Here is a 25,900-nt window from a genome sequence, read left to right as displayed (position 1 = left end):
ACATTTCCAGCCCTGTTTTTTGCTGCTGCCAGAATTCTGACCAGAACCAAAACATCTGAGCACATCACTCCAGTCCTCAGGTCCTTACACTGGCTTCCAGTTACATTTAGAATAGATTTTAAAGTATTGTTACTGGTTTATAAATCACTTCATGGCTTAGGACCGAAATACATTACAGATATGCTAACTGAATATAAACCAAGCAGACGACTCAGATCATTAGGCTCAGGTCAGTTAGAGATACCAAGGGTTCACTCAAAACAAGGTGCGTCAGCATTTAGTTATTACGCCACCTAGAGGTGGGATCAGCTTCCAGAAGAGATCAGATGTGCTTCAACAGTAGACACTTTTAAATCAAGATTAAAAACACATCTGTTTAACTCTGCATTTACTGAATGAGCACTGTGCTGCTTCACACTGACTGTGCTGCTTCACCCTGACTGTGCTGCTTCACGCTGACTGTGCTGCGTCACACTGACTGTGCTGCGTCACACTGACTGTGCTGCGTCACACTGACTGTGCTGCGTCACCCTGACTGTGCTGCTTCACCCTGACTGTGCTGCTTCACCCTGACTGTGCTGCTTCACCCTGACTGTGCTTTTTATCCAAATCACTTTTACTCCTGTTTTATTCTTTTTAACATATTTTAAACTGTTTTTATTAAAATCACATTTATTTTCCTTAAATGCTTCTTTGTTTTTATTATGATTTTATCATGTGTCTTATTTCTAAATATATCTTTTTTTTCTCTCTTATAAACTGTTTTCTAATTTCTATGTAAAGCACTTTGAATGACGTCTGTGTATGAAATGTGCTATACAAATAAACTTGCATTGCCTTTCCATACATCCAGCAGGAAGGGTGCTATTAGCATTAAAAGAAAGACTGAGAGAAAATAGAAGGTCTGATAAAGGAAGGAATAATCAGAAAAATAGAACCTACAGAATGAAATCTAACCCTGAGATAAAACCAGATGGAGATCTAAATCTGTGTATAGATCCAAAAGACTTAAACAAGGCCATCCAACGTGAGCACTACAGACTTCCAACAAAGTCAGACATTAGTGCAATGAGTGGAACATGTTATTTCTCCAAACTGGATGCCTCATCAGGATTTTACCAGATAGTCCTAGATGAGAAAAGCACAAAATGATGCACCTTCAACACACCTTTTGGAAGGCATTGTCCAACGGTTTAGCAGAGAAAGGAGTTAAAATAGTGAAACACCTTCTAATAAAAGCCACTGAGACAGGGAGTGATCCGTCTGAACTATATAGCTTCACCACTGGAGAATGGACTTTCACTGGGGGAAATGCTCACGAATAGGAAACTACAGACAAAGCTACCGTCGGTAAAGCATCAAATGGTACGGAGTAGGTGGGATTCTGCTGGACCTGCTAGCTGGGGTCACTATAGAGTGGAGAACTGATCAGCTCCTTATAAACACTACAGTAAACTGACTTTTTATTGAACTTTTTTAATCTTCAAGAACAAAATGAAACAGAAGACTTTTGAGCTGCCGCTTTTTTAAACATTAACTACATTAATAACACAGAACTTTAGGCTAAAGGACATTTCAGGTAAAATAGAACAGGGCAGAATTTACTGAATAACAGAAAAGTGCAGAGCTTTGAGCAGCTCCATTTTACCTCTCTCCTTTCCACCTCTCCTTACTCCCTTTCCATCTTCTGTTCCTACTGAGAGACATGGACATGTAACTGTCCTGCCAGCAGGTTGGATCTTGGCTTAAATGGGGTTAGTGCCAGTCTCATGCTCATGTGGAGATGCTCTTTGGTGCCCTCACTGCTGACTTCTGCGGGTACATTTCCTCAAACGACCCGTGTTTGGTCTCATATTTGCCTCTTTTCCATTGGAAAGAACTGGGTGCTTTCTGTTGCTTTACTGTTAATGCTCATGGCTTTGTGAACCTACGTTAACACCCAAACGCGGCGAATAAAACGTGTACGTGCAGCTCCATGTAATCTGTATAAACGGAGGTTGTAATCGATAAAGTACTTAACATTATTTTATTGTTAACACAGAAAAAAAAAAAAGCCTTAGCATGTAGCTACCTACTATCATGTGTGCTGATAATGTATCATTCATTCATTCATTTCCTACCGCTTATCCGTAACTTCTCGGGTCACGGGGAGCCTGTGCCTATCTCAGGCGTCATCGGGCATCGAGGCAGGATACACCCTGGACGGAGTGCCAACCCATCACACGGCACACACACACTCTCATTCACTCACACACACACACACTACGGACAATTTTCCAGAGATGCCAATCAACCTACCATGCATGTCTTTGGACTGGGGGAGGAAACCGGAGTACCCGGAGGAAACCCCCGAGGCACGGGGAGAACATGCAAACTCCACACACACAAGGCGGAGGCGGGAATCGAACCCCAACCCTGGAGGTGTGAGGCGAACGTGTTAACCACTAAGCCACTGTGACCCCCATAATGTATCATATCGCGGTAAAGTAAAAATGTATTAAACATTAGTATACTTGAGGTATATTATCAAAGGCGCTAACAGTAACCCCGCCCACAGCCCCGCCCCAGCTCCTGACGCAAGTGGTTCTCAAGTCTAGACCAGCAACGTTTTGGTGCTACTTAAGAACCACTTTTCCTGGATCAGAGCCGGTGCGTTGGCAGTCGAAACAGAAAGAACTGGTTCTAAATTAGTCTCCGAACCTGCACTCAAACTGCCTCGGTGGTAAAGGGGCAATAGTGATGCTTAACGTTGCCACTTTTTATTAACACCACTATAAGTTACTGATAAGGATAGAGGCTAGTTCAGGCAAAGTGCTACCAGGATGGTGTGATCATTAAAACACAGAAGCTCCAAATAATCCAGTTCCTTAACATTTTATTATCAGGCAGTCATGAGACCAGAGTTGTATGGTGTCTAAATCAAACAAAACATTACAAGCATTACATAACTTAAATATATACAGAAATGAATATAATATAAACTTACAAGTTCAAGCACTCATCAACCCTAGGGTGACCAGATTTGGGTGTGTGAAAAAGTGGACACTTCAGCGGGTGGGGGGTGGGGGGTGGGTGTTTGTGGAATTCATACAAATGTGTCAGACATGGTGACTGTATGATTATGAGCTCTATTGGCTGGTCCAACACTAACAGAAAAACACTGCCTCAAAGGCTATTTTGAACACTTGAAAGTTTTAAATGTGCAAAAACAAATTATACATTTGTACACAATGTAAAGTTTAGTCACAACAATGGTAAAAAAATAAAACCTAATTGCACAAAATAAGACATTTTTAAAGTGGGTGAACAATGGATGATACTTTTCAGTCCTCCTCACGTGGGGCATATTTTTCAGAGGACTGAATCTTTCCCAACAGTCTATGATTGCTCATTAAGTAAGAATGGAAGTCTTTGCAGGTTATGTGCTTGTAATTGTACTGAGTGCACAGAATCCCCTTCAGTGAATCAACAGACAAGCGATTCCTCTCCCTGGTCCACTGGGCTTGCATCAGTGAAAAGATACGCTCAACATTTGCATTCTGAGCAGGTACGGCAAAAAAAAACTGTGCCATCTTAAGCAGCTCTGAATGAATCAACACTTTTGGATCTTTCAAAGACTTTGGTCCACCTCTGGTGTGCTTGTAGATCACTGAAGTCAGCTAGGTGCCTGATACAGACCTCTACGTCATTCCAGTCAGGAATCTCACTCAGATCCATCCACATAAAAGTGGAAAACTCCTCCATGGGTGCCATCCATCTCTCTAGATAGTCCAAACATGTACTGTACAGGCCCTGTACCTTTGACCATACCCATCCTTCTGATTTTGTGCCAGAATACTTTTGACTTTAAGAGGCATGAAGTTGTTCATCTTGCGTTCATGAAGCATGCTATGGACACTGTATACATTTACATTTACGGCATTTAGCAGACACCCTTATCCAGAGTGACTTACAACTGAGCAACTGAGGGTTAAGGGCCTTGCTCAGGGGCCCAGTAGTGGCAGCTTGGTGGACCTGGGGTTCGAACCCATGACCTTCCGATCAGTAGCCCAACACCTTAACCACTGAGCTACCACATCCCCTCTTATAGACTCCTCTTTACTTCCACAACTGAGTTGTTCTCTCTCTCCATCTCTTGAATTTTCGACTGAAATACACACATGAATGCATTTGCCAGAGGTAAATCTCACTCAACTCATCTTCAAAAAACTTCCTGATGTGCATTGGTGGTTTTTCCTGTGACAAAAAGAACACTTTCCATGCTCAATGTCAACATCCAGTGTGTCTGCTCCGTGGTGAACACAATTGTTCAGAATATGTGCTGGCAGCCGACACCAATAAGAGCTGTGTTCTGCAGAGACTTCTTTAAATTTGCAAAAACATTCTTCCCAATCTCATTACGCTGGATTCCTCCAAAATCTGTGTTGCAGTTGTCACCAGTAAATGCAATGCATTTAGAAAATATCCCTTTCTTTTCCAGTGTGTCTTTTATGTACTGTGAAATAGCTGATTCATTTGGGGTGTTTTTAATTTCAAGTAATTTAGTTTGCACGCCTCCATTTTTCCAATCACAATAGATGTGCAGTCCAATGACCTGTAGCTTTCGTGGTGCTTAACGTGTGGAGAGCATCGGCAGCCTCAGCAGCAGTGACAGCTGCACTTTCCTTTTTACTTACGAAAAACTCCCTCACTTTAGCTGATAAGCTCTCGCCCCTCGCTGCCTTTCGATGCTTTGCTGAACCTATGTGTGCCTCTGGGTCGTTGGCACCTTTATATGCGACCGACACGTAAGTACCTGCTTTGCACTCAGCTTCATATTGATCTCGACCGACACGAAAACATGGAAATTTTTGTTTTAATTCGTCAGTGAACTTACACTTGCGTTTCGACATGGCTGAAGATGCCGGGTAGCCATGCGCTTTGCCAGGGGTAAACAAGGAAGTTCACGCTTGAGGTGACTGACCAATTAAATGTGTACAGAGAATAATATCGACCAATGACGGTAGCTCTACACCCTACACTTCCACTCAATACAAAGCGAACTGTGGGGGGGGGGGGTGACTAGTATGTGAATGAAAGAGAGAGCAATGCAAATTCGCCGTAAACACGTTTGAGGCTAGAATAACAAAATCCCGGACGATTTAGAAATTCCACCTGGACACATTTTTAGGTTTCAAAAAAGGACATGTCCGGGCAAAGGAGGACGTCTGGTCACCCTAATCAACTGTGAATCTCTCCATGAGCTGTTGGATGTCACACTGAACAAAGAGCCACTAATTAACACTTTAACACAGCTGATGGAGACAAAGCTCCTCCCACCTACTACAAAGAATTCAACAGCCGCCTTTTCACAGCATGAGACACAAAGGTTTAGAACTGGTTGCAGGCAGAATGGACATGTACTGGTCAGTCCATTCATCTTTACATGTCCATTCATCTTTACATGTCCATTCATCTTTACATGTCCATTCATCTTTAAATGTCCATTCATCTTTAAATGTCCGATTTTCTCTCATCTCCTCTCTCTCTCTTACACTCGTTATTCTCTGTTGCTGAAAGGTAAACAATCCATCTCTTCTTCTTCTTGGTTTTTAATAGCGGCTGGAAACCAGCGTAATTAGGTGCATTACTGCCACCTTCTGCTCTGGAGTATGGAACAGAAACAATCTGTTTTTGGCTTGGCTTTTGATGACGCTCCTGTCGTACTAACTAGATTAACTGTAATAACTAGATTAACTGTAATAACTAGATTAACTGTAATAACTAGATTAACTGCACATTAACGAAAGATTTATCTTTTTTATTAATATCAAAGAGCTTATAATCTTATAATATTAGATTATAATAAGGAGATGCTTAATATCCGGGCAGACCCGTCACTCGGTCCGCCATTTGGTGATGCCCGCTATAATAACATACAGTCCTCCACAAAGTTAATCTGTGTATAGATAAATCTGTTAAACTACAAATCCTTGAGGAAATAAAATTAGACAGTCATGTGGAACTCCTTACAGAAATATACACTTTTATTCATTTGTTTATGGTGGTGAGATGATCCAGATTTAGAGCACGATCTGGATTAGTGTTAATTTCGTCAAACGAGACGAGACGAAATATGTTCAACAACCTTTTTTTTCATGACTAAGACGAGACTGCATCACTGTCCAAAAACGCTGACTAAGACTAAATTAACATGGATTATTGTTGACGAAAAAAGACGTCTACAATTGTCTCTGTTTGTTCATCAGCTGTTATGCCTTTAAAATATTCAGGACGAGTTCACGGCTTTGCGCTGTTGCTCCCGCTAAAGAAAATAGTGCGGCTAGGCGGCTTTTTGTGTTAAATGCTATTTCCTGTCGCTGCGCTTTTATTGTACATGACAGCTGATGTCCCGATGTCCGGTCTGTACATTACGATTAAAAGCAGTATCAGTAAAGTAACACATGTGATGTGCATCAAGTCCGAGTGTGTGTACTGTTTAAAGTCCGAGTGTGTGTACTGTTTAAAGTCCGAGTGTGTGTACTGTCTAAAGTCCGAGTGTGTGTACTGTCTAAAGCCCGAGTGTGTGTACTGTTTAAAGCCCGAGTGTGTGTACTGTTTAAAGCCCGAGTGTGTGTACTGTTTAAAGCCCGAGTGTGTGTACTGTTTAAAGTCCGAGTGTGTGTACTGTTTAAAGTCCGAGTGTGTGTACTCTTTAAAGTCCGAGTGTGTGTACTGTTTAAAGTCCGAGTGTGTGTACTGTCTAAAGTCCGAGTGTGTGTACTGTTTAAAGTCCGAGTGTGTGTACTGTTTAAAGTCCGAGTGTGTGTACTGTTTAAAGCCCGAGTGTGTGTACTGTTTAAAGCCCGAGTGTGTGTACTGTTTAAAGCCCGAGTGTGTGTACTGTTTAAAGCCCGAGTGTGTGTACTGTTTAAAGTCCGAGTGTGTGTACTGTTTAAACGTGTTCTCAACTTCTCACTGATACTTTTGTGATTCAGAGTTTTGACAAGTTTTATAGCCTTGATATTGTTTCTTATTCAAAAGTGGTGACAGAAAAAACTCTTTACCCAAAACCTCTTCCCCGGAGATTGGGAATCACATCATAATAAAAAAAAAGATGTGAATGACTAAATATGACTAAAACTAACAAGGACATTTGGCCCAAGACTAAGATTAAATTAAAAATAAGTGATGAAATTAACACTAATCTGGATTCAGTTACCGTTTGCTCCAACATTCAACATACGTCTTACAACCCTGATCACCAGCATTTTAATTCTCTCTCTCTCTCTCTCTCTGTATAAGAGCATGGACTCTGTCCTATATAGATGTAATCTACATGGAACTTTCAAAAGCCTGAATTAATGGTGTTAATGAGCCAATCAATGTCCTGGAAAATCTCCTATAAAAACTTTAACACTTGTGCTTCCATCACTCTCTCTTTATATTCTAAAAAGTAAACTCATCCGACCATCAATCTATCCATTAGTCCATCCCTCCATCCATCATCCACAAACCTTAATTGATCAAACGACTGTTTTATTAAAACATTAAACTGATGTAACTGATTAAAACATATACACATGTTCATTGTGAGATGTTAACATGTCACTGTACTGTAGACAAGAGAACATCTGAAAACATTTTTACAAGTGAAACTCTGTCACAACTGTCACGATGTGATGTCCAGTGTGAACAACCTTCTTGTTGTTAATGAGAATTATTACATTAATATTTATGGAACATAACACAAGGCTGTGATATCTGATTTATTATGACAAACTCACAATGGATTCAGATCATCAGTAATGTTACAGAATGAATAAGTTCTACAGATGTTTCAGATGATGATGGTCTCAGTATTGGTGGGTTGTAATAGTTAGTTCTGTGGTGTCCTGTCCTCTGATTTGTGTGTGTGACGCAAACACACTGACATTTCTGTTACAGCTTCAACTTTAGCTGGATTATGGCTGTGTGTGTGTTTGAGATCAGTGTTCTGATATTTCATCATTTCTCTTCCAGTCTGTATAAGTGTAATCTGACAGAGGAAAGCTGTAGAGTTCTGTCCTCAGTTCTCAGCTCAAACTCCTCCAGTCTGAGAGAACTGGACCTGAGTCACAATAAACTGCTGCAGGATTCAGGAGTGAAGCTGCTCTCTGATGGGCTGAAGGATCCACACTGTACACTGGAGATACGGAGGTACACACACACACACACACACACTGGAGATACAGAGGTACACACACGCATGCACGCACACACACACTATATTAGTGATATATAAAGTTTAGTCTGTAATACTCGACTGGGTTCATGCTGTGTTTCCTTTAACAAACACAGTAAACAGAAAAGCTGTAATTTCTTTAGAGACTAAAAAACACTAAACTTTCAGTTCTGTCAGCTGTCCTTTTGTATAATTTATACTTTTATTAGACTACGTGTGCTCAATCTATCAACTTTTAAAGTCCTTCTACAAACACAACTTATAGAAAAACAATGATAGAGTAAATAAACCACCTCGGTCATGTTCATTTCACACCTGACTGTGACTAACATGACTGCTGATGACGTAAACCAGACACATCACTGAAACAGGACAAAAGATTATAGTCCCAAGTAAGCTCTAATTGTAGGGGGCGTGTCCTCTGTGTAATCACCATAAACACACACAATTTATTAACAAAAAACAGCAGGGTGCAATTAACATGACGGCAAGGCCGAAGCCGAGCAACAGAGCCGAGCGACGTCCTCAGCTGGGCAGAAGGCCCGGTAAAGTCCAGAACCGAGCCAAACAGCCTGAGCAATGCCTTCAGACCAGCCGGGTAGAGGAACTCTGTCACAACTGTCACGATGTGATGTCCAGTGTGAACAACCTTCTTGTTATTAATGAGAATTATTACATTAATATTTATGTAACATAACACAAGGCTGTTTTATTGTGATAACTGATTTATTATGACAAACTCACAATGGATTCAGATCATCAGTAACGTTACAGAATGAATAAGTTCTACAGATGTTTCAGTTGATGATGGTCTCAGTATTGGTGGGTTGTAATAGTTAGTTCTGTGGTGTCCTGTCCTCTGATTTGTGTGTGTGACACAAACACACTGACAATTCTGTTACAGCTTCAACTTTAGCTGGATTATGGCTGTGTTTGTGTGTTGAAGTATCAGAACACTGATCTCAATCATTTCTCTTCCAGTCTGCATGGGTGTAATCTGTCAGGGAAAAGCTGTAGAGTTCTGTCCTCAGTTCTCAGCTCAAACTCCTCCAGTCTGAGAGAACTGAACCTGAGGGACAATAAACTGCTGCAGGATTCAGGAGTGAAGCTGCTCTCTGATGGACTGAAGGATCCACACTGTACACTGGAGATACTGTGGTATATACACACACACACACACACACACAGTTTTAATAAACACTACAACATCTAGTTCTCCTCTGTGGTAACTGTAATTGTAGTGATCTGATATATTGTCATTGTTGTGTGTGTGAGATGGAGAGTAAATGTACTGTATATAAAGATTTTGTGTAGTTCATGTTTTCAATACTAAACCTGAGTGTGTTAAGTGTGAGAAGGTTTTCTTTCTTGCAGGATGTGGGACTGCAGTATTACAGATGAAGGTTGTGCTGCTCTGGCTTCAGCTCTGAGGTCAAACTCCTCATCACACCTGAGAGAACTGAATCTGTATGATAATAAACCAGGAGAATCAGGAGTGAAGCTGCTCTCTGATCTACTGAAGGATCCACACTGTAAACTGGAGACACTACAGTGAGTTACTGACTTACTGTCTCATTACTGTATGATACTGTGTAATATTCACTGTGTGCTGTAAAATGTCACATCTAATGTGTGTATTTATGTTTCTGTTGTTCATAAGTAATGTGTTTAAATGTGTCTGTAATTCTGTCCTGTTGTGTTTTTCAGCATTAATAAGACACTCACCAGGTCTGGTGTAGGACAGGAGTCTCTCCTCAGACCTTTTTTCCAGGATAAAGCAGTTATGGTGGTGAAGCGTTAGAACACGTCCCACATTTCCAGCAGTTTGGGAGCTGAATCATTCATATTCAGATGTAGAAGATCCGTAACAATAACTGTGACTGATCACATCCTTTTATCCTCTCAGCTACAACTTCACACTTTAACATCTTTTACAATCCAAAGTCAAATCCTTCAGCATCTACACACAACACAGAGATATCATCTTTTAAAATCTTTATTAAAATCCCTTTAAACATTAAAAGAATCTTCCTTTTTTATGTAGTTGATCTATTTTTCTATATTTTAATTTCTTCTTTCTTAATGTCCTCATGACATTTTTTATCTTTTAAATGCAGAGAACAAATTCTGAGTCTGGGTCACCGTACTTAGCCGTATGTCACGTCACGTCACTTCACTTAGTTCTTCTCTCTGTATCTGATTTAATAACCATCCCATCTGCCATATGGAGTTTACTGTAAACAGTCACTGCAAGTCCCATCATTATTATTTCTTTATGCTTCTTTAAAATTCTTTTTAAAGGGTTAAATAATCCTTTCTTTTCTTTTTTATCTGTTGGGTCATGAACATTTACTAAATTGACAAAAAGAACTAAAACTTCACTGTGTAGAGGCAAATTCTAGTCTTTCAGCGCTCTTATTTGTACCCCAGGGGTGTGTGTGTGTGTGTGCACGCGTGTGTTCGTGCATCCTCCCTGGTTACTGAAGATGTCTCCCTTTGAGTTATCACCTCACCAAGGCCACATTACATTTTCAAGTTCTTATCGAGCACCTGCACACACACACACACACACACCACACACACACATCCCTAAAGTTCCCATCTTTCTAGCCTGTACAAATGTAACAGTTAGAATAAGGGCCTCTTGTTCTTTCTCTCTAGTCTTTCACACAGAATTTACTGTAAAAGCACATAATTATATAAAAACACTCATGATATTTAAAATGTCCTCTACACCAGCCTCCAGACTGCTTTACGCTGCTGTCAGGTAGTTTAAAAAAAAGAAAAAAACAAAGTGAAATGGAGGAGAGCTTCACTCTCCTGACGCTGCCACTGAATAATAAAATGATGTTACAGAATTCAGACAGTAAAGTAAATGAATGTCTTTGTCAAAAACTTACAGCACCTGAGATTCCCAGGCAGTCGCTTAGACATAATTTTATATTAAATAATAAGAGTCTGTAATTGATTTCATGGGACTTTTGTATAAAATAAGTAGTGTGTGTTGTCAAGATTGAGATCCAGTGTGTATCACAATGACAAAAAGTCTAAAACAAATAAACATCCCAAAATAACGTGTTAAAAGTCTTACTTTTAAGAATATTTACTATTCTTCTGCATGAAGTGTTTTCTGTAGTGTGGGTTGTATCATTTTTATAATAAAGAAATCTTTATACACTGATGATACTATTCCATATTCCTGATAACCAGTACAATAAAGATTAAAGGCTCAGCTCAATCCTCATAGCAGTGTTTAACAATATACCAACACTCTTTTGTTGGAACCTCTCTGTGTGTCCGCCATTCCTGGTCCTATTAAATATACCTGAACTGAATCCTGAACTGATTACTCTGTGAAATCTAACCCTAGACTGGCTCTTAACTCTGTACATCTGTGTACCTCATGTCATGTTCAACCACAGGGTTGCTGTGGATCTGGAGTCCATCCCAGGAATACTGAAATAACTAAACTAACTAAATTAACTAAATAACTATTAAAACCAAAAAAGCCCCCCCCAAAAAAACAACAACAACTGTGCCCTGTTGCGACCTCTATGGTCTTCTTCAGGCGAGGGCACAATCCACAGCAATGAAGAAAAAATTTATAATAAAATTGTCAGTAGGCAGTAAGCAATACAGAGATGTTGCTCTGTGAAAAGCCAAACCACAAATGAGCAGCCTCTGTTCTTCTCCCCTATATATAGTCTCCCTCTCACACACACGGCTCCTCCCTTTCTTTTCCCTCCAAATCCTTTTCTTTTGCAAAATGTTTTCCCTTCTTTTTGTTTTTAGCACATTTTAAGGTTTTTATATATATATATCAGGATGTTTTGTATTTAAAATATATATAAAAGTTATATATCCTTTTATTTAAAAAAATACATAACATAATATATAATAATATCTATTATAAGTTATATTATATAACAAAACGTGTGTACCTATACACACATACACACACACAAACTAGTATTATACAGAAAGTAAATAAATAAACAGACCAATAAATAAATATTTAAGAAATAAACTAGTTAGGGTTAAGAGATATCCCACTTTCAAAAAATTATTATTAGGGTTTTTTTTTTTTTTTTTTAACAGATGTAAAGCCAGATATTAGGGTGAGGGTTAAGGCTTAAGGCTGGGGGCTAGTGTTTAAGATTGGAGTTAGGATTCAGAACTGAGGTTAAGATTAGGGTTAGTTGTTGGGTTTAGGGATAGGTTTAGGGTTAGGATTAGGGTTGGGTTTAGGGTTGGGTTTAGGTTAGGGGAAAAAAAAAATTTAACTCTGGGAAGTGACCCAGAGACAACGTTGTGCACGGGCCAGCCTCTCGGGCCTTGTTTTCGGCCATCGCCACCACGGCGAACGAAAAAACATCTATTTAGAGTTATGAGCCTAAAGCGCTCTTCTAAAGTTCGAGGTCGGTCTGAATTACGGTTAGGGTTAGGGAAAAAGCAAGGAACCAGCACCCCCTCTCGCGTGACCGGAGATGCACGGGCCATCCCTTGGGATTCCGCTCTCAGTCGACCCACGGGCCGTACAATTGTGTTCCAGGGATACTCTCCCCGGTTCCTGGGTTAGGGTTAGGTTTTGGAAAGTGTACAATGACTCCCCCCATCACAGGATCTTTAACCTGCGTGGTTGAGTAGGGTTAGGTTTAGTGTTAGGTTTAGGGGTTCGGGTTAGGGATTAGGGTTAGGTTTTGGGGTTAGAGTTGGGGTTAGAGTTGGGGTTAGAGTTGGGGTTAGGGCTAGGTTTTTGAAAGAATACAATGACTCCCCATCACAGGGTCTTAACCTGCGTGGTTAGATAGGGAGCCAAGGGAAAGGCACTGGCCGACGCATGTTATTGCTACAGCTATCGCTCTGTCAGAACTTTGTTTGTATTTAGGTCCCAAATGGGCCTTGAGGAACAAGGAGGTGAGCCACTGATTTGAGTGAGTCAGTCTCCAAGTTTTAGGATTTTCCTAAGAAAGGGGGTGTGTTCATTTATTTATTTACTCATTCATTCATACATTCATTTATTATTTAAAAAGAATTAATTTTATAATTAATGGTTTATATAAGGTTGTTAAACAAACATTTTATGAATTTCAGGACACATCATCAGCAGTGCACCTCAGGCTCAACAGGTGTTTCGGCCTTTGATCACTGAACACCCTCCTCTGAGGCAGCCAGCCGTAGGTCGATCAAGCCTCGGCTTGTGTCCCATGTCCAATCAGAAGCTAACTAATGCTAACGCTAAGTAACTCCTCCGTATGGGTGGAGTCAGTGAACTATTTTGCCTATTAACCTATTTTATCTATCTATTTATTTGTCTATAATGGGCTCTAATTTGCTCTTAAAAGAAGAGAGTGGAAGTGAAGGAGAGCAGAATGGGAGAGAACTTGTCTCTATCTTTAACGCTACCATTTTGCTACTGTTATTGTTAACATTATTATCATCATCATCATCATTATTATTATTGTAGAGTATTATTTCTATCAAAGTGCTAAACAAGTGAAAATGGGAAGCTAACATGGTGTGGGTGCAGTGTGGTGCATGATGTGCTGTCGTGTGGTCGGTGCTAGCCACCAGTAGAAGACTCGGCCCCATTTAAGGTCTGTTGGCCCCAGACCACCGCCCTGCGTGCTGTCCTAGTGGACCCAGGGAGGCCGGCTACAAACCTCACCCAGCCGAGAATGTCACTTGTTAACACCGCAAGGTTTCCCGAGACATTCTGGCAGGGTCGACGAACAGGTCCGCGAACGAGTCCAACGCTGTCCTAGTAGACCCACGGAGGCTAAAAACTCACCTTGGAGGCCGTATACTCACCTAGGGTCTGAGAACTGGATTGACGCATCCGGGAAGTGTTGCAGGGGCAATAGCCAAGTACCTCTTCGTTAACACCGCAAGGTATCCGAGATGCTCGGTTCGTTCCCTTTTCCTAGCTAAACCAGGGGTCCAGAGTGCAATGCAAAAAGCATCACCCCCAGATGGCCCTAGGGTTAGGGTTGGGTTAGAGTTAGGGTTAGGGTTGGGGGTTGGGTTTAGGGTTGGGGGTAGGGTTGGAGTCCCCAGACCGTGGTCTCAATTAAGAGACACACGTTGTGCACGGGCCTGCCTAACAGGCCACCCCGATCGTCCCCCCGTCTCCCCCCCGAGTCCAACACCATAAGCAAGGAGTTCAAAGTGTTTTTTTTTGTGTGTGGGGACAGTCCAAATAGGTGCTGTCCCCTGTTAAAAAAATTCCTCACAATTGAGGTGACAATAATTTGAATAATTTGGGTGTTTTGGGTGGAGGTGGAGGTGAATACCTTCCTAACCTCACATCCCCATATTTAAATTTAAATTAATATTGTGTTGGGTGGAGGGGTAGGTGGATACCTTGCTGCCCTCACATCCCAACAACAACAATTTGGGTATTCTGGGTGGAGGTGGAGGTGAATACTTTCCTTGCCCTCACTTCCCCATCATTGAAATTTGATTATGATTGTGGTGGATGGAGGGGTAGGTGAATACCTTGCTGCCCTCACATCCCCACAATCAAAATTTTGTGTTTAGGGTGGAGGGGTAGGTGAATACCTTGCTGCCCTCCTCCCCAAATGGCCAATCAAACGGGCAGGTCAATTTGCGCAACGTTTCGGTTTTTAATCAAACCTTCTTCAGGCGTTGACCTGCCAAAATTTGGAAAAACACTAAAAACCAAATTAATAATACCAAGCAGTGGGTTAATTACCATTAAATGTTCCAATTAAACAATTGTGAGAGGTAAAGCAGCTTAATAGCTGTGAGGTGTGTGCTGCACAGCTCAACTGAGAAATGTGAGTCTGTCTGCAGTGGCCTCCTTTATATAGGGAAAGCTCCACCCTCATTTTTTTAGAAAGAAAATTCTTTTCTGAAACCTCTAATGCTGCTTGGATTTTTTTCTTTTCTTTATAAACATATTTGTATGGAGAGATATAGGTATATAACCTTTTATTATTCATTTTAATATAATTATTATTATTGTTTAAGTTAAATAACCATAGTATTCGTATTAATTATGTTATAATTATTTTGAACTAATGTTCTTTCTTCTCCCTCTGTCTTTTCAGGTGTGGTTTCCAGCCCGATTGGCGGACCGGTTGGACAATTCAGGTAAGTATTTGTCATTTTTGTGTCATTACTTTTGTCATTATCATTCAATAATGCTCTTCTTACCTCTGGCGGTTCCCAGCTCAATCGGCAGACCGAGTGGACAGAGCAAGGTGGTATTGAAGGGCAAAATAGCTGTCATTATAATGAACTAATATTCATTTTTTTCCTCCTCTCTCCTTCCTCCAGGCCTGGTTTCGGCCCAGGCGGCAGACAGAACGGACAGACCAAGGCGGCAGTGGCGGCACTGGCTGGATTAGGGTTGGGGTTAGGGTTAGGGCTAGGGTTGGGTTGGAGTTCCCAGACCGTGGTCTCAATTAAGAGACACACGTTGTGCACGGGCCTGCCTAACAGGCCACCCCGATTGTCCCCCCCGGGTTAGGGTTAGGGGTTTAGGGTTAGGTTAGGGGAAAATGAAACGTAACTCTGGGAAGGTAACCCAGAGACAACGTTGTGCACGGGCCAGCCTCCCGGGCCTTGTTTTCGGCCATCACCACCACGGCGAATGAAAGAACATCGCCTATTTAGAGTTATGAGCTTAAAGTGCTCTCGTAAAGTTCGAGGTCGGTCTGAATTAAACTTCCGACCTCAGATGACGCCTAAGGTTATGTTTAGGGCTAAAGGTTAGGTTTACGGTTCAAAAAAATTAGTGTTACGAACACACTTTAAATCTCTGGTTATGTTTAGGGCTGGGAATTAGGTTTAGGGTTCTATGAATTAAGGTTAGAGCTAACGGTTAGGTTTAGGGCTAGAAAACCGGTTAAGGTTAGGGCTTAGGGCTAGAAAACCGGTTAAGGTTAGGGCTAGAAAACTGGTTGTGTGTCAGGGCTTAAATATGGAAACTTGCGGTTATGTTTTGGGTTCAGGAATGGAGAATGCACTAAATCCTATTTAGGGCTAAGGGTACAGACTAAAATTAAAGTCCTCTTTAGCCCAACGAAATCCTAAATGTTGAGACACGTCATCAGTAGTAAACCATAGAGTCACAGGGTGTTTCAGCCTTTAATTACTAGACACCCTCATCCATGGCGGCAAGCCGTAGGTCAATCACTCCCCGGCCCGTGTCCCAAAGCCAATTGAATAAATAATTAATAAATGTATCTACCAATGTATTGAGATAAAACAATTATTTGAGAGAATAAATAAATTTATTTATTAAAGTGAAGATCATTTTTTTAAGAAAATAATCCTCTTAATTTATTTATTTAAAGATAAGTGGTTATATTTAAAGGCCTATTTAAGGGTTAGGGTTAGGATTAGGGTTGGGGTCAGGGTTAGGTTTAGAAATAGATGTTTAATTTGAGGAATCATGTCCTTGTGGTGCACTGGCCTAAAGAATCCCAGATAAAGATGGTACCAAAACAAAAACGAAAAGGAAAAGAAGAGACAGAAAGAAAGAAAAGAAGAAAAAAGGAAACGGTTGTAATAAAAAATAAAATCGGTTATGGTTAGATTGAGGTTCTGGTAGACCTGTGATGTCCACCTATTATAATGCCACAGTCTGAAAAAGTTGGTTATGGTTAGGTTTCTGACTGATATAAAAAAAGTTAATAAATTAAGTTCGGTATAATTGGTTGTGGTTAGGTTAAGGTCGTGATAAACATGTAACACCCATAGCCACCACCTGAAGAATCGGTTATGGTTAGGTTAAGGGCTATTGTAGGGGTTCTGGAAAGGTCAGAATCGGTTATAGTTAGGTTATGGTTAGGATACAGTTGTAGTCAACATGTAACTTCAACACAACATCCTGCCACCACCGAGAGAATCGGTTATGGTTAGGTTAAGGGCTGTTGTAGAAGTTCTAATAAGGTCGGGATCGGTTATGGTTAGGTTACAGTTGTGGTCAACACAACATTGTGCCACAGCCTAAAAAGTCGGTTATAGTTAGGTTAAGGGCTGTTATAAAGGTTCTGGGACAGTCGAGATCGGTTATGGTTAGGTTACGGTTGTGGTCAACCTGTAACGTCCACATACCATTGTATTACAACTGAGAAAAATCGATTATGGTTAGGTTAGGAATTTCGTAACAATCCTAGAAGAATAGAGACAGGTTATGGTTAGGTTTGAGGGTACACCATCAATAGTGAAAGAGAGAATTGATTCTGGTAGATTTGAAATTATATCATAAGTGCTAATCGATCAGAGGGGAAAGAAAAAGGAGGAGAAACCGGGGGAGAAAAAAAAATGAAAACTGAAAAAAAATGAAGACTAGAGAGAAAAAAAAGGGGAAATGGAAACCAGGATTGGGAGGATATTATTCAGTACGGTGAATCTGTATGGCTCTACATGGTCTCCAAGTGCTAAAGTATAAGTGCCAACCATCAAATTTCATACTAATCACTCCAAAAGTCAAATATACCATCACATCACTTCAAGAAAACAAAAAGGGGGTGTATAATCTAGACCATGAATTACCAAACAGGATCTCCCACTTCAGCCCATACCCGATCCCCAATATTGAACCCACACGGAAAAGAGGTGTTCAAATACCTTATCCAAAACATCTCCCTCCGTTTCCTTTCCCCAGAAGACCATAGAAGATTCGCCTCCAATCCACAAATAATGAAATAAGACAAATCTATAGAAGCAAAATGTTTTACTAATGGTGTGTTGAGATTCTGAAGGTTAATGTTACGAAGATGTTGTTTCAGTCGTGTCTGTAATGTATTGCCCGTTTCCCCCACATATCGGTGCTCACAATGAGTACAGGTTATCAAATATACAACATTCCGAGTCAATAAGGTTATGCGAGGTAAAGCAACATGTCCCCTAGGATCGGTCCACAGGACTTTAGGCTGGCGGAAATACTTTGTCCAAGTCGGAGGTGCTGCCACAGGATCCGGAGGAAGCGAAGATCTGACCAACAAATCCTTCAAGTTCTGGTTTTTCCTGTAGGCGGAGACAACATGAAACCTTTGCAGCGGTAAGTGTTTACTCTGAACCTTTTGAAATTGATTTTTTATTCTAAAGTTGACCATTCTAGAACAGAAGTTGTATGTAGTAATGAAAGGGATGACATCTCTGGTGTCGGTACCCAAGGTCGGCTCCTGGCTATGTAGAAAGTGTACAGTATGATTTTTTATTTTACGGAGGAACCTTTTGGGGTAGCCTCTCTTACGAAGGGCTCTGAAAAGAGTCAGAGTGGCTCCTTCAAAATCCTCCTGTCTGGAACAGATTCTATAAAAACGAATCAGTTGAGATTTGACCAACCCTGCAAATTTATGTCTAGGGTGAAAACTATGTTTGTGAAGAAGACAATGTGTATCGGTCGGTTCGAAATACACTTTTGTCAATAATGTCTTATTCTCAGACATAGGCGAGAAGAACACTGTAGTGTCCAGAAAATCTACCGAATCATTATGTACGTGGGCTTTTAGTCTAATGGTCCTATGATGTGAATTAGCTAGTGCGACATACCGATCGAATGACTCAGGGCTGTGGGACCAGACACCAAAGAGGTCATCCAAATACCTGAAATAGAGAGCAGGCCTTTCCGTAAATTTGGATTGCAATGTCCGCTCCCAATAAGCCATATAGATATTGGCATAAGAAGGAGCGAACATCTTACCCATCGCCGTACCCTGGATCTGTAGATAACATGATCAAATTCGAAATCATTCCTGGTCAGGTTGATCTCCAACAGCTGCAATATAAGATCATCCGGCCGACAAGGGTCTGGATGTCTATTGAAGCACTCTCTGACTGCCTCAAGGCCCAATCGAGTGTCAATGTTGGTGTAAAGTGATTCGATGTCAGCTGTGAAGAGAAAAGCATGACCAGGAAAAGATTTGTCCCGAATCTTCTCTATGAAATCATACGTGTCTTAAATAACTGTCGTGAATTTGAGAAAGTGGATTCAAAAAATGGTCGACATATTGTGCTGAATTGTATGACTCGCTGCCACAATCGGACACGATAGGGCGGCCCTGGGGAACCTCGAAAGGGATCGTCCATGCCTCGAAAGGGATCTTTGTGTACCATGGGAAGCAGATAGAAGCATCGTGGCCGTGGTGGATTCGGTTCTATGAGGTACATTTTTTGTTTATGATTAATGTAACCTTTAGTCTGTAATTTTTGGAAGACATCAATCAATAAAGACTGCGTTTGATTCTGTTTCGAGTGTGGTAATCGAATATAATGATCTGGATTGTCAAGTTGTCGACGAGCTTCCAACAAATATGTCCAATATGACTACAGCCGAGCCTTTGTCAGCAGGTTTTCTAACAATATCCTTGTTGTTCTTCAATTGTGTCAAAGCTAATCTCTGATGCTGATCCAAATTATCCCTATCCAACAATGGAGAATTTAATAAGGTAACTGTCCTGTAATTATTCTGAACTAGTTTTGAAATGGGTGAAGAAATTCTCAATCTTGGGGGTCCAATTTGATTTATTAAGAAAGGGTAAACGTTCTATATCCGATTCATAATCAAAATAGTCTAACAATTTCAACGTTCTATTAAAAGGCATGGACGTCTTCCAAGAGCTCTCCAGGAACCACCCTCCGTGGCGTCGGCACAAAAGTCAGACCCCTGCTCAGGAGCTGCTCCTGCGAATCTGTAAGTATAAATGTTCTAGAGAGGTTAATAATGTTATTTCGTACGGTGTGTTGAACTGAGATACACTTTTCCGAATCTAGTAGTTTAATTGGTCCAGCCAATGTGCCAAAATGTCGATCGCCGTCTGCCTAGTCCAGTGGACCGGATCCTTAGGGTCCACCCTAAACCTAAGAGGGGAAAGTTCAGTAAGAAACTTAGTATTGGTACAAATAAACTCATTGAGTTTCTTAAGGTTTTCCTGTTGAGAGGCAGGGAGCAGATCAGAGAAGTGGATCACAGGGGTATAGACCATCGCATTGGGGAAAGCTGTTGCCGCCGATCTCCACAATTCTTGTAACTGTTTCTTAGACGTCTGTTGGACCAGTTGTTCTTTGTTGTTGATGCCCAAAGCCAGGATTACCTTCTGAGTATTCGGATTAGGGGTCAGTTTCTGCAAGACCTTAGCGATGTGTAAGAAGTTAGCAGCCGGAAAACTGTCTCTCTGTACCAAAGGATTATAAAACTGGAATACGAGCCAAATTGGAATCGCCTATGAATACGATCGGTTTGTGAACCTTCAAATGCCAATCCTGAATCTTTCTAGTAGATCTGGGATGTTTGACAGGGAAACGGGGAGAACCAGCTCTCTCCAAAACCATCCCAGCCTGTTGAGTTGAAGCTGCTCGGAGCGGAGCATCATTCACTGAAATGTCAGACAAACGCAGGGGTGATACGGAAGGCCGGGAAGAAGATGGAGTTAAAAATGAGGAGGCTTCAGATAAGACCTTGGTCAAGAGTCCTTTATTATGTCCTTCATCACAGCCTCTTTACCTGATCCCGAATCGGCCTCCTTCACTGAGTCAGAATTAGGGGTACAAGGCAGAATAGTTTGTGATATAGGGACAGCTACATTACTGAAGACAATATCACATGATTGTATCTCACCATCAACCTGTATATCAACAACCTTATCTCCAAGTACTAGAGTTCTATCTGGAGTATCACACAATTGGATCAAATCCTCTGTGGGCAAATGATGCATCTCTGCCTCAACCGTGACCGGTTTGGCCTTGCAGAAACTGACAACCACCGTCGAATGGACCTGTGGGATCAAGTTTGTGGAGATCCGAGACGAGGGCTCACAAGAAAAACCTGCATGTTCTGATCGATCCAAATCTACATTGGGAAGGGTCTGTACAGAAGTCAAAGCAGAGGTGCCAGAAGAAACCGCCATCACTTCCTGATCAGAGGAACATTGATTTACAATCAAATTCATAGTCACAGTCAACGTATCGATTTTTAATCTATGTTTATATCGGTTTCGGGCCCACTTACATGCTTGTTCCCAAGCCGAATCAAGCCACTCTATTATGTTAGCCAGCAAACTAGATTGGGTCACCGTATAGTGGTCAAGAAGGAGCCGCATGTTCTGTCGCATCCATTGGTTGGTGTTATCTGCAACATACTGTAAGACTACATTATTGGGACATGCTGGTTTAATAAATTTGGTCAACCTATTCACTTGCTTAGACATACCCTTGGGAAAGGCATCAGTGTGTATAGCATGACTTATAATCTGTATGTGATGTGTAATCTGAATGAGTTTAAAATATTGCTTATTAAGAACAATATGTGATGTCTGTATTGCATTCTCCACCCCATCTGCTTGTAAGTTCTCTAGGACAGCAAATCTGTTGTTCAGTGTGGCCATGGAAACAGAGGACCAAGATTTAATTAATCTGATAAAAATCTATGAGTCTTACCCCACCGGACCATAGAGAGATCCGCCTGGTGTCCAAACACTGAAGACTGGTCCAAGAGGATTCAGCCAAACGGCCTCCAGCAGAACTCTTCTCCAAACGATAGGCTCAGTCCAGGAAAAAATCAATTAATCCTCTTTATTGAAAAAAGTAATCCTTTAAAAGAATCAGTGTGCACACTGTAGCAAAAAAGAGCCATCCAAACAAGTTTAAAAGCCATGTCCTGACGTTTCGTGACACAGTCGCTTCTTCAGAGGACTATGAAGTTCTGTCCTGCTCCCAGTTACTAAAAGTGTTTGGAGCGAGGAGTTTTTCAATTGGGGTGGAGAGCTGATTGGTCCCTGAGCCTAAATGCTAAATATAATCAGGTGTTGAAGAGAAACAATTAAGGCTAGAGACAGGAAATAGGAGGAGGAGAAAGAAGAGGGGAATGCTGGGATACGTAGTTCAAATTCAATCCCCCATTGAAAAATATGCATTCTAAAGAGAATAAAGATTATTTATCCCTTAAAAAGAGCTTTAAGATTGGGGAAAGAAAAGGAAAGATCCCCTGCTATACCCCTCATCCACTCTCAGATCCGTTGTCCCTAAAAAGCCTCAAAAAATAAAAAAGAAAATTATATATTATGGTGAAAAAGAGAAAGAGAAGGAGAAAAAAGGAATAAAAAGGGAGGGGGGGATCTTCACACAGGTACCAATTGTGTGGTATACACAAGACAGTAGAGGCATGGTGGGTTTGGTCCCTCTTCATCTCAGGTGTGTGTGTGTGTGTGTGTGTGTGTGTGTGTGTGTGTGTGTGTGTGTGTGTGTGTCAGATGACCTCTCTGTCCTCAGGGCACCAGCTAAGGAATATCACCTTAACAATAACAAATGATCCAAATGGATCATACAATAAGAAAAAAAATGTGCATTGGAGGAAGGAAATCAGATGGTTTATCTAAAGTGTTTTGATATTTGGTTTGTGATTACTAACACAAGAAAGACACAATTATAACACAAAAAAAGAAAAGAAAAGAAAAGAAGAGAAAGAAGTTAAACACTAAAGATGCAATGAAAAAAATTAACATGCCATGGTTACAAAAAGTACTAAACAACAATGTTAATGACAAATGTAAAGAACAAACACTAATAAGCAATTATATTTTTGCCGTGTGAAAATTTAAAAATTGTGAAAAGTTTGATCTCCTTTGTTCCAGCCATTGTTACCGCATGTCCAGCAAAATTGCATGCTGCATCTGTATGGAATAAAAACACTGTCAATAATAATCGTACGTAATTCAAAGTATTTGTGTGTATTTGTGAGTTGGATCCCAAAATTTACGGCCACGACAGTTTACAGATACGAGATTTTGTGTGTTTGTACAAATACAACTCCAAAATGTACGACTATGACAGTTTACACACAAAACGCTTGTTTTCACAACACCTCTTTTTCACACACGAAAGCGGTCTGCGAAATAACTGTCAAAAATACGTCATCACGCTCACAGGCATTACTATCCGAGGGAAGATGAATCGATTCCACGAAATGCACATGCGCCCCGCCCTCTTTTAAACCACTGGTGCCGAAATGGCGCTCACTCATCGTCTCGGGTTTTTTCCTTCCAAATTCGAACATGTTTAAGGGTTAGTTATCACTAATAGCAGAGAGGAGTAATATTACAGAGACAGGTTAACTATAGTAAGTAAGATTAGCTCTCAGAGTAAGGTTACATTAGGTGCTTAAAGAATTCAGCTGTTTAGGAGGTCATCACTGCGGTCTGTAGCGTGATGAGATAGGCCTACATAAAAGACACACACACACACACACACACACACACACACACACACACCTAACCATTTCCTGCTGCACTGACTGCCCATTTGACTTGGACCTTCTTACTTGTGCTGACTGTCCACTGATATTGGACTGGTTCGCCATTTTCTGTTGTCCAACACTTAAGGTGTTGGTCAACATCGACACCAGATTCTGGGCTGAGTGCAAAATGTCACCTAATGGAACCTGATAAACAATAAAATATGACTTTAACACTTAAGCAGTGAACACATATTGTATGACCTGTGTATTCCAGTGCATGTACACAGCTGTTAGTAAGTTAACACTTAAAATTGCTAATTCTTTTATGTAGGCCTATCTCATCACGCTACAGACTGCAGTGATGACCTCCTAAACATCTGTATTCTTTAAGCACCTAATGTAACCTTACTCTGAGAGCTAATCTTACTTACTATAGTTAACCTGTCTCTGTAATATTACTCCTCTCTGCTATTAGTGATAACTAACCCTTAAACATGTCCGAATTTGGAAGGGAAAACCAACTTACCTGAGACGATGAGCAGTGTTGTAATGTAACAGAGTAAAAACACTTCGTTACTGTACTTAAGTAGAAATGTCATGTATCTGTACTTTACTTCGCTATTTAAATTTATGTCAACTTTCACTTTTACTCCACTACATTTCCTAGATAAAATGTAAACTTTTACTCCGTTATATTTCCACTAAGCATCTTCGTTACTACAAAATAGAATCAGAAGAAATGTGTGTGACTGCAATAAGGGAGGTTTGGTGAATCACTACTCCTACATTGCATTGCACGCTGTACGGAGAAGCACAGGTACGCGCAGCGTGCACGCGCAGTCAGAGCTGGAGGCGTTAATGTATAACGTTAATCGGAAAGCTGCAAATACAGCAACCAAAAGCAGTGAAATTTCACTATTCTTATTACCAGAGTTGTAGCACAAACAAAATATTAATGCAAACAATCCATACAATACTAAATAAAAATAACATTTATTGATTTGGTCTTTGTGAATATTAGTTAATTAATGACTGCATTCATTGGACACACTGTTTGTAGAGAATACACACACATGAACTGATTTGATTCAAGACTGGCATCATTAAATCATGCATAAAATTTTGGTGTCCACTTTTGCCATTTAATAATACCATAACTTTTGGCTTACTGTGTAGTCATATAATATATAATATAAAACTCTTCTTGTTTTAAATTCTCACTGAGGGCTAAAACTCTTAAAAATGAAACCCTAGAACCGTCCCTGATCTTATACCTACCGAAAATCACTGAAATTTTACTTTTACTTCAAATACTTAAGTACACTGAATATCAGAAAATTACTTTTGATACTTAAGTACAGTAAATGTCAGATACTTTAAGACTTTTACTTGAGTAGTATTTTAAAAGGTGACTTTCACTTCTACCAAAGTCTTTGTCTAGTATGATACTTGTACTTTTACTCAAGTATTGCTTTCTAATACTTTATACAACACTGACGATGAGTGAGCGCTTGGCTACTGATCCGCCATTTCGCCAGTGGTTTAAAAGAGGGCGGGGCGCACGCGCATTTCGTGGAATCGATTCATCTTCCCTCGGATAGTAATGCCTGTGAACGTGATGACGTATTTTTGACAGTTATTTCGCAGACCTTTTTCGTGTGTGAAAAAGAGGTGTTGTGAAAACAAGCGTTGTGTGTGTAAACTGTCATAGTCGTACATTTTGGAGTTGTTTTTGAACAAACACACAAAATTGCGTATCTGTAAACTGTCGTGGCCGTAAATTTTGGGATCCAACTCCGCAAAATTAAAATTTACACACAAATGCTTTGAATTACGTACGATTATTATTGACAGTGTTTTTATTCAATACATCTGTAGGTCAAAGGAATTTATGGTCATCTTAGCCTGCGCCTTAGAATGAAAGTAAAAGGAGCATTGGTAAAAAAAAAAAAAAGGACCAATTAAAATGCCCTCTCCTGGGTGCTGGGGCCGCCTTTTTTTGGTCAAGCAAGATGTCTGGTAGTTGTCTTAGCCTTCTTATCTGATATCACTGGATGTTTGTTTGTGTTAGTCCATTGGCATCCAATCAAATTGTAGCAAACCATTCTCCACTATAGGACCCATCTCATAAACTGGGCCCCCTGGTAACTCATCTTGTCTGTTGGTGCACTACATGCATATGTTCATGTTTCAGCAAAGCATGCTGATTTGCATCTAAAAACATCAGTGACACATTGGCCAAAAATGCCATTCACCTGATTAATCACATGAAATTGATAGAAATTGAACATCTAAAGTAAATAATAGCACATTAAAGACTTGTAGTATGTTCTTTAGGGTCAAATAAATATTTAGCAACTTGTTTTGGAGTGGGGTGTGCCTCTTTTCAAAAGTTATTGAACTGGATGCTCTGCCAATGGAGAACCCCATAGAATAGAGTGATGATGGAAAGTGAACATCTAGACTAAATAATAGCACATTAAAGACTT

At 40.5% G+C, this 25,900-nt stretch overlaps 1 protein-coding gene across 7 annotated transcripts; it reads right to left on the bottom strand.

Moving 5' to 3' along the window:
• Window positions 1-20,610: 20,610 nt before the first annotated feature.
• LOC125138950 lies at window positions 20,611-21,932 on the bottom strand. 7 transcript variants are annotated; one of them, XR_007138045.1, is made up of 3 exons: window positions 21,617-21,932; window positions 21,189-21,318; window positions 20,611-21,089 (listed from the first exon to the last, which is right to left on the bottom strand). XR_007138045.1 is itself a non-coding variant. In XM_047801408.1 (3 exons), the coding sequence occupies exons 1-3, from the start codon at window positions 21,627-21,629 to the stop codon at window positions 20,644-20,646; spliced, it is 579 nt and encodes a 192-aa protein (XP_047657364.1). In that variant the 5' UTR covers window positions 21,630-21,900; the 3' UTR covers window positions 20,611-20,643. The 7 variants fall into 7 exon arrangements, 3 of the variants coding, with proteins under 3 accessions (XP_047657364.1, XP_047657363.1, XP_047657362.1); XR_007138044.1 differs by having other exon boundaries at window positions 20,611-21,093; window positions 21,189-21,308; window positions 21,617-21,917; XR_007138043.1 differs by having other exon boundaries at window positions 20,611-21,093; window positions 21,617-21,910.
• Window positions 21,933-25,900: the final 3,968 nt, after the last annotated feature.

The sequence above is a fragment of the Tachysurus fulvidraco genome, chromosome 16, assembly GCF_022655615.1.
Source record: "Tachysurus fulvidraco isolate hzauxx_2018 chromosome 16, HZAU_PFXX_2.0, whole genome shotgun sequence".
Lineage (NCBI taxonomy): Eukaryota > Metazoa > Chordata > Actinopteri > Siluriformes > Bagridae > Tachysurus > Tachysurus fulvidraco.
Note: the sequence above shows the minus strand (reverse complement) of the source record. Positions and strands in the feature narration are given on the sequence as shown.